Source organism: Danio rerio, chromosome 10, assembly GCF_049306965.1.
Source record: "Danio rerio strain Tuebingen ecotype United States chromosome 10, GRCz12tu, whole genome shotgun sequence".
Classification (NCBI taxonomy): domain Eukaryota; kingdom Metazoa; phylum Chordata; class Actinopteri; order Cypriniformes; family Danionidae; genus Danio; species Danio rerio.
Window position 1 is genome coordinate 41,865,001 of NC_133185.1, and position 17,432 is coordinate 41,882,432.

Below are 17,432 nucleotides of genomic sequence, written 5' to 3' on the forward strand. Positions count from 1 at the left end.
TATTGCATAAAAGATGCGAATAAAATTCCATCCAACGAGTCAAAGAGAAAAAAATTGTCACTTCCTGATTAAACTGGCACCAAATATCAACAGTAAAAACAGAATTTACTGTGGTAGAAGAAGCTGCGTCAATTAATTCTTTATTTAGCTTAATTAATGTACTTGCGCCTCGATGTCAGAAGACAATGCTGAAACACAATGAACACGTGGGGGCGTCTGAAGCCATGAGACGCGGAGACTCTTGACACGCTCCAGACGTTCGGAGGTAATTAATAATATACACTAATACTGAAACAGTTAAGGCATTTTAGAATGACTAAAACAATATTTAAGACGTGTTACAGTGTGCTCAGCCTGCTGGTTTGTTCATTTACACACATTTTCATTATCATATGATCATGATCTTTTTTTTAATGTACATACTGTAATTTGTTCAGTAAAAGTGTTTCCATCGTAGTTTATGCGCACATTTTCTATCGAATAAAAGTTTATCCTACTCAGTTATGCGCGTTTTTTATCCAAAATGAGCATTAAAAAAGGTGGGTGGAAATGTAAGGCTCAGGTGAGAAATACCGCTTCATCTTAAAAAAAGGGGAGGAGACCGACAGAAACTCTGAGTTTAGAGAATAAAACACAGAGTAAGATACCACAGTAACTGACTCTGAGTTAAAGTTACCTCTCTTTTAAAAAACAGGCTTGACTTACCCTGCTTTCTCGAGTTTAACAAACCTGTCATTTTGAAACGGAAAACCCAGAGTTTCTCTCATTTAAGGGTTAAAATACTCTGAGTTTTCAGTTAACCTCCTTTCTGAAACAGGCCCCAGGACTCTGGAGATATGTGACATTTGTTGAGGGGAAAAGTAAGGATTTATGCAGATATCACGGCTACGTTGTTGTGTAGTTGCCAAGTGGCTTCTGTTGCTGGCATTTTGAAGTCATCATGTCTAACTTTTATGGTATATATAAATAGTAAAAACTCAAAACATAAATTGGCATTGAAAGTATACGTTAACATTATATTGAAGCAACTGTTTATATTTTCAAGAACAACTGAGCACAGTTATAGGAGCAGAAAAATATCAAGCTGTAAACATGTTTTGTACTTTAAATGAGGAAAATAAACATGTGTTATGAATTATGAATGTGACAAAAAAAGTGTGGGTTTACAGTATACAACATACTGTTGAAGTCAGAATTATTAGCCCTCCTAAATTATTAGCCCCCCTCCCCCACCCCCTGTTTATTTTTCCCCCAAAGAGATTTTTTCAGCACATTTCTAAACAATTCTAAAACATTTCTAATAACTGTTTTCTTTTATCTTTGCCATGATGACGGTAAATAATATTTTACTAGATATTTTTCTTCTGTACAGCTTAAAGTGACATTTAAAGGCTTAACTAGGTTAATTAGGTTAACTAGGCAGGTTAGGGTAATCAGGCAAGTCATTGTATAACAATGTTTTTTTTTTTTTTTGTAGACTATCGACACACAATTTGCCTAAAGGGGCTAATAATTTTGTCCTTAAAATGGTATCTAAAAAATGTAAAACTGCTTGTATTCTAGTCGAAATAAAACAAGTAAGACTTTCTCCAGAAGAAAAAAAACATTATAGGAAATACTGTGAAAATTCCTTGCTCTGTTAAACATTATGTGGGAAATATTTAAAATAAGAGAAAAAAATTCAAAGGGAGGCTGATAATTCTGACTTCAACTACACACACACACACACTTTTAAACATTTATTATATTAATATTATTTACAATATAAAAACTGAATGATTAAACTTAAGTGCATAATATAGAAATCTAATTAAATGTAATATATATTATACTTTTACACATTATATTATTTGTTATTTACAATATAAAGTGTTATGTTTTTTTTTTCATAATATATACAGTTGCTGTCTATGAAATTCTGGGTTGGATCAGACAAAAATAAATAGTTTTCAGTAACCATAACACTTCAAATAAAAACAGTTCCCTGGTTCTCTCCTTCAATTTAAAATCGACCAGATTCCTGACTTGTTTTATTTTTACACTGGACAAAAAAACAAATTGGTTTAGAAAAAACAAACAAACCCCATTTCTTATCGAACCATATAATTGTAAAATTATCTTTAAATATCACTACAGTTTACCCTATAACTGCACTTCACTTTATTGCACTGACTTATACTTATATCCTGCACTTGCTCCTACTCTTCGTTAGACCTAAACTGCATTTTGTTGCTTTGTACATGTGTAAGGACAATAAAGTTAAATCTAATCTAATTTGCCTCACAATTTAGGCAATATATCTCTTGAAATTGGATATTTTTTCAAACCCTTTGTATATGTAATTGTAGTAGCAACTTATCTTAGAGAAGACCAGTTAATCGGTCTGTAAGCATGACACAATAACACAGGCTGTGGATTTCTAAAGCAGGTTATTTTAAAATATGGTTTGTATTTACATCGTTTGACACAAGAACTTGGTGAAAACTTACAGAACACATGAAACAGACAGATACCAAATGGTGCACGGCAGAAATAATACAAACTGGAGCACTTTTGTTTGTGCGCTGAATCATGTTGTGGATTTTTGTCTATTCACACATATACATATCTACAAGTCTCCTCACATTTCGCTCCAGAGGACATAAATAAAAGCATCCGTTTTTATGGGATGGGTAAAATAAAAGAAGACGCTTGTTTGTATAAAAACTTTTGTTACTGGCACAAAATAGATGATGTTTGGATTTCTTTACATGTGAAAACTGCTCGACGGTTCTGATGACCAAAGTTTCCCTTTAAAAATGCAAGTCTTGCATTGAGACACAAAAAATGTGCAATCTGCCAAAAAGAGTCCAAAAGAATTAGAAAAACGTCACCTCATGCAAGAGTATAAACAATAGAATAGTTAGCAAACCGTTTGAACTGTACAGGGTTAAGTTACAAGGTTGTGTTGTAGCGGAGGATTGGGTTTGCTCAGCTGCTCCCCCTGTTGGCCAGGTGTGAGAGCGAGGCTGCAGGCGCTGAGCTCCTCTTTAAGTGGCTTGTTGGCGAACTCTGCGATGCTGAAAATGAACTGCAAGCAGCCCAGTTTGACGTGACTTCCGTGATGGAGGAGCGCAGTGCCTTCCCATCCTGCACCACTGCCTCCGATCATACGGGAGCCGCTGTTTTTACAGTTACAGGGAGTGACTGAAGCGTCCTGGGACTGGCAGCTCATGTGTGTGACTTCTTTTGCTGAGGGAACACTATTCAGAGAATCTTCTTGTTCTTTTTTCCTGCAGCGTCCTGTAAACACATTTCAGTTAATACTGCTGCTTGGTTACTGTGATGTTTTTCCAAATCACAAAGAAATGGAAATTACATGAAATCCAACCTGAAGTTTCACACAGAATTTTAAGACATTTTAAGAATCGATTTGATCAAGTAGTTCTTACCAGATTTCGTATTGGGCATACGAGAATGACACATGGTTTTTTGCTCCAAGGTGAAAACCCTACTCAGCGTCTGTGCTGCAAAACTCCTCTTACTATAAAACATATTTTACTGGACTGTCCTGCTTTTACTGATTCTAGAAGGACTTTTTATGAAATGAACTCTTTTAAGGACATTTTTGACAAAGTGAAACCAGAAAAGATTTTAGAATTTTTATCATGTATTAACACAAAAAAATCTTATTTATGTTTTATTTTGTTTGTTGCTTTTTAAATTGTATATTTATTGTTGAAAGATTCCTGCCATGAAGATAGCCTTGGTTGCTGACGTGGCATTAAATAAAAAAAATACATTACATTACACACAAAGAAATGGTAATTAAATCAGTTTTTTAAATGCATTATATTGACCTTATTCCTTCACATACATTCGGGAGCAGCCATTGGAAACTTATTGGCTTGAGACTTCTGGTCTCATTCACCATTGATGTTTAAGCATAAAAAAGCTGATTATGCTGCTTGATGTTGAATACTTGTATTTGCTTATTTTATATATATATATATATATATATATATATATATATATATATATATATATATATATATATATATATATATATTTTTTTTTTTTTGCATTGTCGTAAACATAATTTTTTGTAGAGCAAGTAAGCCGACCGTTTATTCTTGTAAATTATTCTGTCATTTCCCCATAGACAAATGAATCAGAAGTTTGAAAGCGATCACAGAAAAGAGCTTACTTCCACATTGCAGAATGAGGCAATGTATTGTGCTTATGTAAGGTAATGCGTGATGATATTTTTTTTATGGGGCCATAAAATGGAAGTTGCTCACTTGGCCATATCACAGCTTTTCTTTCCTAAAAATTGCCATTTTAATTTCATGTTGACTTCATATTATTTCTTGGGACACGTTTAGTAATTTGGTCTGCTTCCAGCCGGCCCCTTACTTGTTGCCAATGGCAAGTGTACATTCTGCAGATAAGTCTGATTTTCCTAAGTATTTTTTGTGCTGGTACCTTTACTTGCCATAGATGTATAAACATGACACTCAAACTGCCAGTAAAATCTGTTTAAAGCCCAATCCTTATTTTTGTACCCCTTAGACCCTTGAAACCGAGTGTAAAGGGGGAGGGCTTCAAAATTTTCCCTCTGAGAAATGGGACAGCACTACAACACCTGCACACGTCATCATATGTCATCATGATCTCTTTCTTCTATGAGATTGACGATTGCTGTAGTTATTCCAGTTGCGTTATTTTTTGGTATTTATCTTCAGGAAATCACTGAATGCAACAATATCATGTTATCATAATGATATAATGTGGCATTAAGATCGTAACTATACTGTGCATTTACACCATGGTCATATTCATCTATGTAAACACACAAAAACAACATTAACGTTATAGTAGACACTGTAAAAAGCTCATTCCCAGCCATTAACCTTTTCTGACAGGGTATTCCAGAGACAAAATGTTCTGGGACTGCTATACAGGAGCTATTATTATGGATTATAGAGAGCAAAATTTAGTGTTTGTTTTTTTTTTTTTTTTTAAAGCATGATGGTAAAACACAAACGCGGTTATGAATGTATTTAAACATGTGCTTGTTTGTTGTAAAAATTCGTAATAATGACAAAAAATTCTAATTTGCGGATCTCCTTGCTTCCGGATGCAGCTACACTGCCATTGTGGCTGGTGTATTCTGGGAAATTTTCGTACCCCTCGGTTTCGAGTGTGGTCCTGAAAAAACTTAATTTTAAGGGTTATCTAGCCCTTCCCCTTAGCCCTACATCTTCAAGCTAAAGAGAATTGGGACACCCCTACTCCTCGTTTTGCACGTTCATGTGAAGGGGTAGAATTAGGATTGGGGCATAATGAGTAAATAATTGAATCGTTCATTCAAAAAACTCATTCAAAATGACTGATTCATTTGTTAATGAAGCTTCGTCTTCATATTTGTAGAAGAAAATAATTTTGCTTTTATAATTTTGTCATTCTAGCCTCATTAATCAGTGAATACTTTTGGACTCTCAATGTATTTTTGTTTGCTTTTTTGCAAACTGAGAGACATTCTTGACAGTGTCAGCTCTGACATCACTAAAACAGCAATATATATCATCCAGTCAGAAAAAAAAAAAGTCTACGCCATGCATTTCTTCTTATTTGAGGGTTTGCTTTACTCTAATGCAGGGATGTCAAACTCAATTCCTGGAGGGCCGCAGCCCTGCACAGTTTAGTTCCAACTCTAATTAAACACACCTGATCAAACTAATTGAGTCCTTCAGGTTTGTTTGAAACCTACAGGTAAGTGTGTTGGTGCAGGGTTGGAACTAAACTGTGCAGGGCTGCGGCCCTCCAGGAATGGAGTTTGACATCCCTGCTCTAATGTATATCAAAACAGAATAAATGACCTACTGTTACTTCTGCTTCCTCATGACTTGAAACAGACGAAAAATATAACTAAATAAAAATGAACTCACGGATGATGTTCTGCACTTTGGTGAGAAGATTGCTGGATGGACTCTGGCTCATTTTCTCTGAAAAGTCACATGAATACAGTATGTTGTCCACGGTTGTCCCATGTTCGCTGTAGTTCAGCAGTTCATACTGCTTGGTATTCTGAAGGAGGAGAAAATGATTGAAATTACTCTAAAGAGATCACACCATTTTTTTTCTCTTAAATGTTTAAAATGGCATACCTCATCATAAAATATACAGGCATGTTTCCCTGAAACATAGTTACAATGCCCGTAGTTTGTAAGGCACACGTCCATATCAGCACCTAGAATGAGAAATGATATTTAAACTGAACACTGAAGGATGATGCGTTTCCTGCAGGCACAGGATGATAATCACCTGTCCCGATGTGCAGACTCCTGTAGCACATGTTGACAGCATTTCCTGAGACCGAACAGAATGAAGCTCTTGCTTGCACCTCCCTGTTCTGAGCTGAAAATAGACAATAATTCATCATAAACGGATGTGAACACAAACTTCTGTAAGAGGTTTTGAGTAATATTTCATACCTTCACCGTGTTTCCTATGAGCCGGAGAAACGGATAAAGGAGAACTGCTCTGAACAGGAGATGATTTTGAGTCAAAAAGCTGCTGAATCCGCTGCCAGGCCAAAAGCTTGATAAATTTCTCATCTAATGCGTTAAGCTCAACCTCTGCAAAACAAACAGGGTTACACAATAATTATTATTATTTTTTAAGCTGTGTTCTAAATGGTTTACATTAACCCTTAAAGACCGAGACAGCCGCTCTCGGCTAAAAATAAGTATTGCTCTTAAATGTTTAATAACTGATCCACTCATCCGATCCATACAATTCAAAGATTGGCATAAAGAAGAGAATCTCAGCTTTCCAGCACTGTAACACATTACATTCACAGACTTTCAGAGGCTCCGGAATCAGTGCGGTTACGTCATCAAATTTTGACAACGCTGATTTGACAAAGAAACGCTCGTCACTGTGTCTCCGAACAAACCAGACATGATACATTGATGCATTGTCCATCCTCCATGCCCAGATTGTTTAAACTCGCCATCTCTCGACCAATAAGCATAGGTTTCGCTTTGTGTACCAACAATGAGCTTTTTGAACAACATGGAATGAGAGATAGGCATACATTTACGCACGGCAAAATAAAACGCAAAAAAAAAGTTTTGCATGAAATAATTCTCATACTAAGTACTTTTGCATGCACAGCAGCACAGAAACATGACAAAACAGGGACACAGCAAAGATGAAGTGCTGCTCTTGCTGTTTTCAAAAGACACAAATGAAGGTGCGGCTGTTTGTCTGCATTGCAGACAACCATATCCAAATCCATATCCACAGACAACCATATCCATGCTGGCACATAAAACCTAAGGATGGTCCATATTGAATCTAGTTTAGTTATGTAACTATTTATAGTATAGTAAATATTTATATCTATTTTTTTTATTGAGGATTTGCACCATGTTTATTTGGACTTTGACGCATTATTATTTTCTTATTTTTTTATTTGTTCATTGTAAGTGGTGTTGTTTATAGTAACTGAAAATATATTATTTGGAAAGTCAAATTTGCTTCACTGTTCTATTATTTTGTAACATTTTTTTATGTTTAGTTCATTCCCAGAACATTTGGGCAAATACATTGTCAGTAAATAAATGCATTTTTTTCCCCCATTGAAAAACGCCTTGGAATAACATTGAAATAAATTGCTGTAACTTGCTCAGGGAATGGTGGATGTAGACAAAATTTATTTTGGAAGTATAAAACATCATAGCATGTATTTCTAAAAAAAGAAAAACACTTCATAAGGTTTTGTTTGTAATAACTAGAAAATGCCACTTTTTTAAAAAATCGTTTCTGGAAAATTCTGGAATATTTTCTGTCTGTTCAAATGTTTTTGGACCAAAAAATATTTTAGACTGGACCTTTAAATGATACAGATTGAAACTTCAGGTTCTCCTGTTTAAAATAATATATGATACTTGAGGCTTACTGCTAAAATAAAAGTAAAACTGCGTATAAAAAAATATTAATATAGGCCCATTAGGTGCCCACAAAATACCTTTAGGTCTTTAAGGGTTAAAAACACAAACAAACCCACCTCCACCGCCCTGCATGATGTCTTTTATCCGACCGGACAGCTCTGACATGTTGGGTTCTGTGCAAGAGGAGATGTCCCCACTGCCTGCCATCACTGAGTCCAGACTGGACTTTCCACCTGAGAAGACAAAGCAGCCAATGAATATTTCTGTTGGTGATAATCAAATACATGCTATACAAAGAGGCATTTACCACAAGAAGAAGATGGAGATCTCTGTCCATTTGACCCAGCGTCTGAGGTGACTTTTTGTGGTTTAACAGCATGTGCTCCTGTACATACAGTGGAGTCTGAGACTTTTGCAGCTGCATCTGAAGCCGGTGGAGTTTTAGCATGATCACATGGTTGAGTTCGGGGCTCAGATTTGACATGAGCAGGAGGAAGGACATCAGTGCCACTACGAGGCTTTAAACTGGCATCCTCGCCCTTGATAATGGCTCCAGAGTTGGCATGGTTGGGTGGACTGGGCATGGGTAAACAAGGCTTTTCACGGTCAGCGCTCTTGTTTTGGGTTCTAACAGGATCCTGTGTTCCATTGGACTGAATCGATTGGTCTACAGGGCCGTTTGTGGTCTTACAGTTCTGACACAGTCCCTCAGTACATGAGCTACAGGGAACTTTTGGTGAAGAGTTCTGGCTGCCCTGCGAGGCGGCACTCTGGCAGGAGTCTCTGAGTTTTAGATCAGTCTTTTCTGTGTGCTCTGAATCCCAATGAGATGTTTGTCTGTTCCTTAAATGCCTCATAATGCTGCACTGCAGCGAGATGATGTCTTTGAGCCACTATACCAAAGCATAAGCAAAACAAAAAGAATGGTTCAGTGAAATAATAGATTTTAAAATCAGAAGTGAACTGTGAGCAGTTGATACACACCTGATGTTGTTCATCTTCACTGGCTAAGTGCTGTGGGACAGAAGCTTCAGGAAGGCCAGTACAGATCAGTTCTCCTTCACGGACCCCTGCTGATGCCATCAAAGTAGGTGGGTTCTGATACTGTGACTTTATGGCATCTGGAACCTGTCAAAACCAAATCAGGGTTTCTGCAGGTTTCTTCAAGTCAAATTTAAGACTTTAAAGACCCTTTTAAGACCTTTATAAATGAACTTAGACTTATACAGTAGGGTTGGGCGATCTTGACCAGTTTGGCATCGTACAATGTGAAACATTGCAATGGACTATGGCATTGTCAACATAGGCGGAGGTGAATTAATTATTTATGAATAATGAATTAATTCATAACAAATTAATTATTTGTAGCCTACCGTTTCAACTACCTGACCCGAATAGTCTTTATTTTACTTAAAACCAAATCATAAATAAATAAAGATAAGTTACACACAGATTACCACCTGTCAATCACTTTTTCCGTGGCATGAATAGGCTGAGTGATCTGTGTCGTTATAATGGCGTCCACAAACTTGGTCGGTTAAAAAAATAAGCCCAACCAACAGTATCTGAGGTTTTCACTAAAATTACTAAGTACAAGTGTGAAAGTGAAAGATTGAAGCAGTGTACTGACGTTCTCACACGTTACCTGATGGATTCAAAAGACCAAAGAGTCATTAGATGGAAACGGGATGAATTAAATATCACCTTTAACAACTATAGTGAGACTCGATCCAGCAGTACATCCTTGATAAACTGTCTGACGTGCACTGCTCTCTGAAGCTCAGACCAGCGTGTGTGGCTGTGTCTCTGTTCATGTGATGTGCGTTTTCAGAGGACGGAGGGCTGTTCAGAAATGCTAGGTAAAACAGTGTGGGTGTGGATCATTTTTGTTCTAAAATGCCATTTTAAGACTTATTAGTGTAAATGAGCCTAAGTGTGTATTTTTTGTGAGCAGGTTTGCAACGGGGGCGGGTTGGAGGTTTGCGATGCTGGCTCAGCATCCTGTTGTCTATCGGAGATGGAATTTAAGACTTTTTAAGGCCTAATATTTTGTTTTTGAAATTTAAGACCTTTTTCAGACTTTTTAAGACCCCACGGAAACCTCGCAAATTATATTCCAAATGATTTTCCACAACCTCTGTAGTGGTGTCATAAAGGCTTATGTTTGTGCCTAATATTAAAGGGATAGTTTACACAAAAATGAAAATTCACGCTCCCTCGTGGTTTGAAACCGCTATCAGTTTCTTTATTGTTCAACACAAAATAAGATATTTTGAGGTAAGCTGAAAACCTGTTTACCATTGGAAAAAAAAACAATACCATTGAAGTAGACGTTTACAGGTTTCCAGGTTTCTTTAAATTATCATATTTTGCATTTAACAGAATAAAGAAAAAACGAAAAGAAATGAATTTTTTGGGTAAATATCCTTTTAAGATGTATTTTCATCAATCTTAAGACAAGTACATGAAGCTAAATACAGGTATACACGGGGTCTAAATCATTTTTAGCTTGTTCTCTTTTGAGCGTGTACAGAGATTTTGATTGGACTCCTATTACAATATAGTCGCTCATATGATTGATATGTTTAACCAGACACAAAAGTCCAACTGCTTTTTCATTACTGACTAAATGTGATCGATATTGAAATGTATACTGAAAAAGCCCACCAACACATGACGATCATACTTGTCTGCATCGTCATTCACATTTTTTAATTAATGCTTGTAAATACTGAGTGACTTTAAAAGACGGCAGATCACCTTAAGAGTCTTTTTGCTTCTGGCATGAGTTGATCGCTGTATTGGGGGGTGTTGTCTATGTATCCGCTGGAGGAAGTCAAGCTTGACAGCATGCTGAGATATACAGTCCTGAAACTGGTCAAATAACTGGCAACGGTTGCTGATGGTTAAGGATCTCTGGTTCAGCTTTGAGGAAAGAAAAAGAGAATGAATTATTGGCATGTTGGTTCAAGTGTTTAGGATATGGAAATAGCATGTATGTTCTATACAGGTCTTATTATTTATTTTTAAGTACGCTTCCTTACTATCAGGTTCTGGATGTGGTTGGGACACATCCACCTGCCTGTGGGGAAGGCAGTGAGAGGCGGGTCCAAACAGTCCATGTGAAATAAGAGAGGGCAAAAGTCACACTGGATCAGTGGAGCCAATCGGCAGCTCCTGCAAGAGACAGAAAATAAACATCACATGATTGATAATAATGAAAAAAAAAAAACACAAGAACACACACAAAACATCCTGAACTTAATGTCTCTAAAATCAAAATAATGTTATGAATTGGAATTTAAACTTGTCAATAAGGGTGCTCCGATCGATCAGTCAGTGATCACATTGAGACTTAAACCAGCGACCTTCTTGCTGTGAGGCGACAGTGCTAAACAATGAACCACCATGCCACAAGTAGAGTTTATAAATGTATGTAATAATACAAAGCCTCATACCTGCTGCATGTGTAGCACACTTTAACAGGCAGTGGAACCAGTCCACAACTGTCCAGCTCGTGTTGTGGCCGTTTAACACTCTTGCTGGACAACTCGTCTTTCCTTCTCCTTTTGCTGGTGCCTGAGAAGAAAAGAACAGAAGCATCAGAGGCGTCTCTGAATTGCAAACAATCTGGACAGTTTGATCGGGATGTCCTGTACCTGGAAGTGCGGTTGTGCAGGTGAGGTCATTCGGAAGCTGGAACTGCGTGGGGTTCCTCTGCATGGCAGCGGCTATTAGGAGGTCAAATGGTCTTTTGAGGGTGGTTGTGGTATTCGAGAGTTCAGGCTCTGAACCCTGAGTCTCATCCTCCACATCCAAGAGGTCTTCTTCTGTGTCGTTCTGCTCTGATGGGGTGGGGGTGTCTGCTGAAGAAGTGTTGGAGTTGGGGGTCGCAGGTCGACTGCTGTGTCGTCTCTCCAAAAGTCGTACCTGAGCGACGGCGGCCCGCAGGCCTGTGCCACCCGTCCCCACAGAGGGATCCAGTCGTAACGTCCCACAATCCTGCTCAGGAGCTGGAGGAGGAGTCTGCTTCCCCAGCTGCCGCTCCAGCAGGCCATTAATTTGCTCTTTCTTCTGTTCCCTTTTCTGTTACCAGAAAAAAAAACAACATTTTAATATGCAAATTGTTTAATTTTATGCAAAAGGAACCCGTGCAGGGAATCTGTGGGGTCCAAAAATGTCTTTTAAATCTCAAAAGTTAAATTATAGGCCTTAAAAAGCCTTAAATCTACTGAAATATTGTGTTGTAGGTCTTAAATCTGTTTTAACAGGTCTTAATTTTCCTTTGTTCTTGTATAGTTATCCATTCTAGCCATTAACACCCATACAATCACCAACAAGGCCTTATAGGGGTGATCCACTACGATTACTACTACTAGTTGATGTGTAATGTAGCTGTGTGAACATGAACAACATCTCAGAATGTAATAAACTCAAAGTTCAATGCAAAGGGAGACACTGACTTTTACAGAGTTAGCTTAGCAAAGCCAACAGCGAACAAATTCTGGGGACTACAAAAAAATACATTCAGGTTAATGAGACCATTGACCCTTCAGGTTATGCGTATACACCTCGCGCAGCGAAGGGGCATAGCCAGAGACGCTGTAATGTCATAACAGAGATGCTACCGGGTGCTTGGAGCCTATCTGCAAATCACAGCATATTATGTTAGCTGACCAATCAGAGCCTTTTGAGGGCGGGCCTTTTGGAGGAACTAGAAAACATGAGTCATTTTCATGTTATCTGAGTAGCTGTACATAATCAAAGCAAGATATGAAAAAAATTATGTAAATTTTTTTTTTTACAAATGAAACATGAGCACACATTGCTTTGCATCTTATAAACACAACCAAGCCGTAAAAATACACTCTGGACCACCCCTTTATTAAATATAAAAAATATACATTTAAAAATAGCAGTCAATTACTTTCCTTACAATAACTTTTCTTTAAACATTCTCCATTTATTTACTGCTGAGGATACTGATTTTTACCTGTATTTTTAAATTAAATTATTATTATTAAATGTATTAAATTAAATACTTTTTGATAGGACAAAAGAAAATATTTTCCAACAAGGATGTTCAAGAAAAATCCTTAGCATTTAGTCTAAGTCTAAAATTTCATTAATAACGGTCTTAAAAGTCCACCCACTGAACGACTCTTGTCTACAAGGCTCCTCTGGGTCTGGTGCCTTTCTACCTGAGTTCCCTTCTTCATAAGTCAAAAAGCCAGTATGCCCAACGTTCAAGTGAATTTTATCATTTGACTGTTGCCAGGGTTAAATTGAAATGGGGAGGCGAGCCTTTAGTTAAGCCGCCACCTCATCTTGGAAAACTCTTCAGTCTGAACTAAAAATATCTGAGCTCATTCCAATCAAATATTTTCACTCTATCCTTTTTAACAAACAACAACAGGCCATTTCTCAATGTATGTGCTTTTAACATCTTGTAATGTGGTAAAGCTGAACAACTAAACTATATTTTCATATAATCTTAGTTTTCTATTTATTATTATTATTATCATTATTATTTTTCATTAGTCATGTGTTGCGGACCTCTTGGCCAGGTCACACTTGTAAATGAGGTCTTGATGTCAATGTTTTTTTATTTATTTGGTTAAATAAAGAAACGTGTATAAATTTAATTTTGTAAATCCGGCAGAAACCCTGCTGTGACTTCAGTGATGCGGACAGTGAAATACATTTATTTTGTGTAATGTCAAAATCAAAGCTTTGGATTAACTTGAAGAAATTGACAGAAATATATCAACACCATATTGTACAATGTACTTTTCAGTGTAACAACAACAATACTTTATGTAATAATATTTTTTCCTCTATTCAATGTTAACAAACATGTGAAAAAACTAAACAAAAAAAAAAAAACTAGCTATTGAAAATGTAATAAGTCAAGAAAAATTACGATTTCATTGGGTCCTATACAACATACCATTTTCACTTTTTAATTCTACAACATTTTTTGTAAGAGTTAGTAAATATGTAATTATCAGACATTATTTTTTATATCAATTGTAAACTAAATCAAATAAATGCTACTACTGAAATAATACTGTAAAATACAAAAATACCTTTAATAATTATTGTTTTATTACTAATATTTATGTCTGCCTTAATTTTACACCAACCTTTTTGCGAACAGTGCAGCGATGACACATCCAGTCACCAGAGGGTAGCATTTCTCTGCTCAATGGTGGGTTACTGGGGAAATGTAAACAAAGTCCGGATTAAAACTACAGGCTTCATCTAATGCTCCGCAAACATGCACAGGTCTGTTACTAACAGCTATTCAATACTACAATAAAAAAAACAGCCGCGCATTTAAAAGAGGTGACTTGGAATGAAAACCATCTATATATACTCAGTCTGCAAAAAGAAGGTAAATTAATACCTTGGATTGTAAGAAAGGACTCTCTGTTACCTAATTCACTGCACAAATGCTAACATATCGATGTCCAAACGCTTTCTTTCTGTTATTAAGCCTGAAAGCACCAGGCTGTCTGATTCTGTACTACATCAACTGGTGCAGCTAAACTTAGTTCTAACTTAGTTCTAATAGCTTCAAGATATAAAACTGCTTTAAAGCCATTAAGCGCTTCATATGTAACTGCTGGTTTTTGAAGCCCGTGAAATGAATACCAGAAACTCTAGAAGTTACAGCACTAATGAAGGGCAGCATGGCAGATTTTCAGAGCCCATGGGCCGCACACCACCGGCTGCATGTGTTTCTTCTCAAATTCACATGGAATCAGTTCAGCTCCCCAAAAACAAAGTATAAACAACAAGAAAATATGGGAATTCAAACATTCTACGCTCCAGCTGATCAACTGCAACACAAAGGATTGCGCACAGGGCATGTCTGCTACAGTCACAGTGTGAATATGTCGGTCTGGTTTTGATTTCAATGAACCCTGGTGCGTTACGTCATTGCAAAAGTGCAAAGCAGAACGAGGATGAACGTGCATTGTTTTAGCAAAGTAGTTTAGCGTTATTATAAACAGCAAATAGAAAATAACACACCATAGAATTGGAAGAGAACGCTGATTGCAGACATTAAAATGCAGTTAGTGATGACATCCCGTCTACAAGCTCTCTCACTTATATTCAGGGTAAATCATCAAACGGTAATCCCCTATATGTGCATTGAACTTATGACATTTTCACTGGCTGAATGCATGCACAAATAACTTCTTGAGCAAGTGCACACCCAAGTCCAAGTTGCTTTGCATTCATGCGAATCAAGCCACAATGACACTGCATGAAATTTAGAACAGCTCCTAAATGCAGTTCTGGTTAGCTAGCCTAGGTCAACATAACAGCATTTACATGAGCAATTTTGTGACACTACATTGTTTCAGACTGAACCAGCAGAGTGAAAGCAGCCTAAAGTCTCAACGAAAACTAAATTAGCAACAATGTTTTGTGCTATATTGTGACACATCTTAGAATAATGGATTAGTGTAACAGAAAACAAAAGGTGGACAGAGGGTTGGTTTTATATTTATAGTGGTTAATTGGATTTTGATACATGTGGACATTGCACTTAAAAGCGAACAGTACCAAATTACTGTTGAAAATCAGTTATAACATAAAAAAACAGAAAAAAAAAACATGCGTTATATTCGCAATATCCAAAACATGCCTTTAGAAAAATGTTAGAAAACTAAAATGGAATATTTTTATATTTTGGTTGTTTGCTCGTTTATACAACAGTGCTATTTTGGTAGCCTAAACAAGTTTTAGCATGTGTGTGTTTTGAAAATGCAGAATGCAGACATGTGAAAACATTGATGTCATGCATATGATTATTACTTATTATCGCATATGTGATTACCTAATAAGAAAAACAACAATAGCAGACTACAGGATAAGTGTAATGTTGCTTTACAAAGTGACATAGCTAACTACTCTGGCCTAGCATGCGTAATATAGTGTTTTTAGTCACTCATGGTTCTGTGTGAACCAGAATTATTTTGTCAACAATGTTGCCTGTAATGCAAAGGAAAAAAAAGCGTCCATTTTCAGTACAACATCATCATGTAAAGCTATCTCTCCATAATGTAGGCACTGTTGCAGTCACATGTCTGTGGCTCATGATTATTTATCAGCTCCCTGCAATACATTTTCCCTGCTCATTCAAGAATTATCAAGCAGATAAATAAACCCTGGCAGCAAACATGATGTTGCATCTCAACATCAGCCAAATCTGAAGCACTTCTAGTTGTCACCTCAACCTTCCTGTTGTGCCCCAACTAAACCTGACCAACAGTAGTGGCTTAAACAGCTCCAGAATCTAACACACCAGCACTGTAGATGGAAAGCAGCAGGACAGTGATCACAGCACAGCAGATCTCCTCCTTCCCGGCAGCTGTCACAGATGTCATGGTTGGTGGCCCTTCCGGATCTCCTGGTGCTCCTGTCCGGCTTTCTGTTCTTCTTCTCTCCGTCCTCAGACTTGGGCGGAGCCAGCAGGGTCTGGATTTTCTGGAGCAGGGAAGAAATTCAGAAACTCCTTATTGAAACATCTGTAACACTACGCGTTTTGCATCACTCCAACTCGAGCCATTGTTGGGCCGTAACCGTGAGCGCGCGTGCGCGCCCATGTGACGAGAGCCTATGCTATGGATGACATTCGTGAGCTGTTAACGTTAGCGGCTACAAAGAGATTGTGAAGCGGCCAGTGGAGACTGGAGAGAGGAATAAATGGGTACATGAGAGTGTGTGTGCTTTACCTCCATCAGCCCACCGGAGGTATCCAGATCGTACATGATCGTCGGGGTCTCCATTTTACCCCACATCAACACCGGTCCCGACTGGTTCCGATTCCGTCAGCCGCTGCACCTCGACCACTGTCAGACGAATAGCCTTTGACCTCTGCCAAAAACACGTAGGATTTCCCGCCCGTGTGTGTTGTGGCTCCGCGCGGGCTCTCCGTTAATCGAGCAGGCGCGCGGAGGCCTCTATCCCCGGTGCTCTGCGAGACTCCGGCCCGGTAACAGAAGGAAGAATAAACACACAGACGTTACCAGTAAATCCATGATGCGAAGACGTCTAACATCAAGCCCCCCTGAAGGCCAGGTCATGCAGAGAACTGGCAGAAGCGGAAAACAAACGTTTTTCTCCCGGTGAAAGGCGACTTAACGGCGGAGCGTCTCTGTTGTGATGAAGGAACGCTCGCGCTTACTGACGCACAAACCCGTGTGCGCATGCGTCGCCCCGTCAGTAGAGCTGGGAGTTCAATTCGTTAAGAGAATCGGATCTTTTTAGTGAACCGGTTCAGTAGAATCATATCACTGATTTGCCACCATCACACACACATCTAAGTAATGAATATATAATGTTAATTATATATAATACTCAATGTTTGAATGTTTATATAATACACATTTGAAATATTGTTGTTTACGATTGTTTGTATTGTTCATGATTCCAACATAGTAGTCAGCAGCAACATGACAGCAGAAGTTTTGTCTT

General features: G+C 37.7%; 1 protein-coding gene across 2 annotated transcripts; it reads right to left on the reverse strand.

Moving 5' to 3' along the window:
• Positions 1 to 2,412: 2,412 nt before the first annotated feature.
• On the reverse strand, positions 2,413 to 17,150 carry phf12a (PHD finger protein 12a). 2 transcript variants are annotated; one of them, XM_001919920.9, is made up of 15 exons: positions 16,691 to 17,150; positions 16,261 to 16,442; positions 14,087 to 14,159; positions 11,600 to 12,026; positions 11,399 to 11,519; positions 10,985 to 11,117; positions 10,701 to 10,865; positions 8,925 to 9,068; positions 8,248 to 8,833; positions 8,057 to 8,173; positions 6,477 to 6,620; positions 6,307 to 6,399; positions 6,150 to 6,232; positions 5,931 to 6,069; positions 2,413 to 3,282 (listed from the first exon to the last, which is right to left on the reverse strand). In XM_001919920.9, the coding sequence occupies exons 1-15, from the start codon at positions 16,754 to 16,756 to the stop codon at positions 2,930 to 2,932; spliced, it is 2,826 nt and encodes a 941-aa protein (XP_001919955.5). In that variant the 5' UTR covers positions 16,757 to 17,150; the 3' UTR covers positions 2,413 to 2,929. The 2 variants fall into 2 exon arrangements, 1 of the variants encoding a protein (XP_001919955.5); XR_012386478.1 differs by lacking the exon at positions 2,413 to 3,282 and adding an exon at positions 4,061 to 5,674 and having other exon boundaries at positions 5,824 to 6,069.
• Positions 17,151 to 17,432: the final 282 nt, after the last annotated feature.

What these genes read in the sequence shown, in the direction of transcription:
- phf12a (XM_001919920.9), bottom strand. Translation starts at nt 16,756, where the DNA reads ATGTGGGGTAAAATGGAGACCCCGACGATCATGTACGATCTGGATACC. An exon ending in GCTTTCCATCTACAGTGCTG is followed by an intron (nt 14,160 to 16,260) that starts GTGTGTTAGATT and finishes ACATTTCCCCAG; the next exon opens with TAACCCACCATTGAGCAGAG. An exon ending in GAAGCAAAAAGACTCTTAAG is followed by an intron (nt 9,069 to 10,700) that starts GTGATCTGCCGT and finishes TGGTTTTGACAG; the next exon opens with GTTCCAGATGCCATAAAGTC.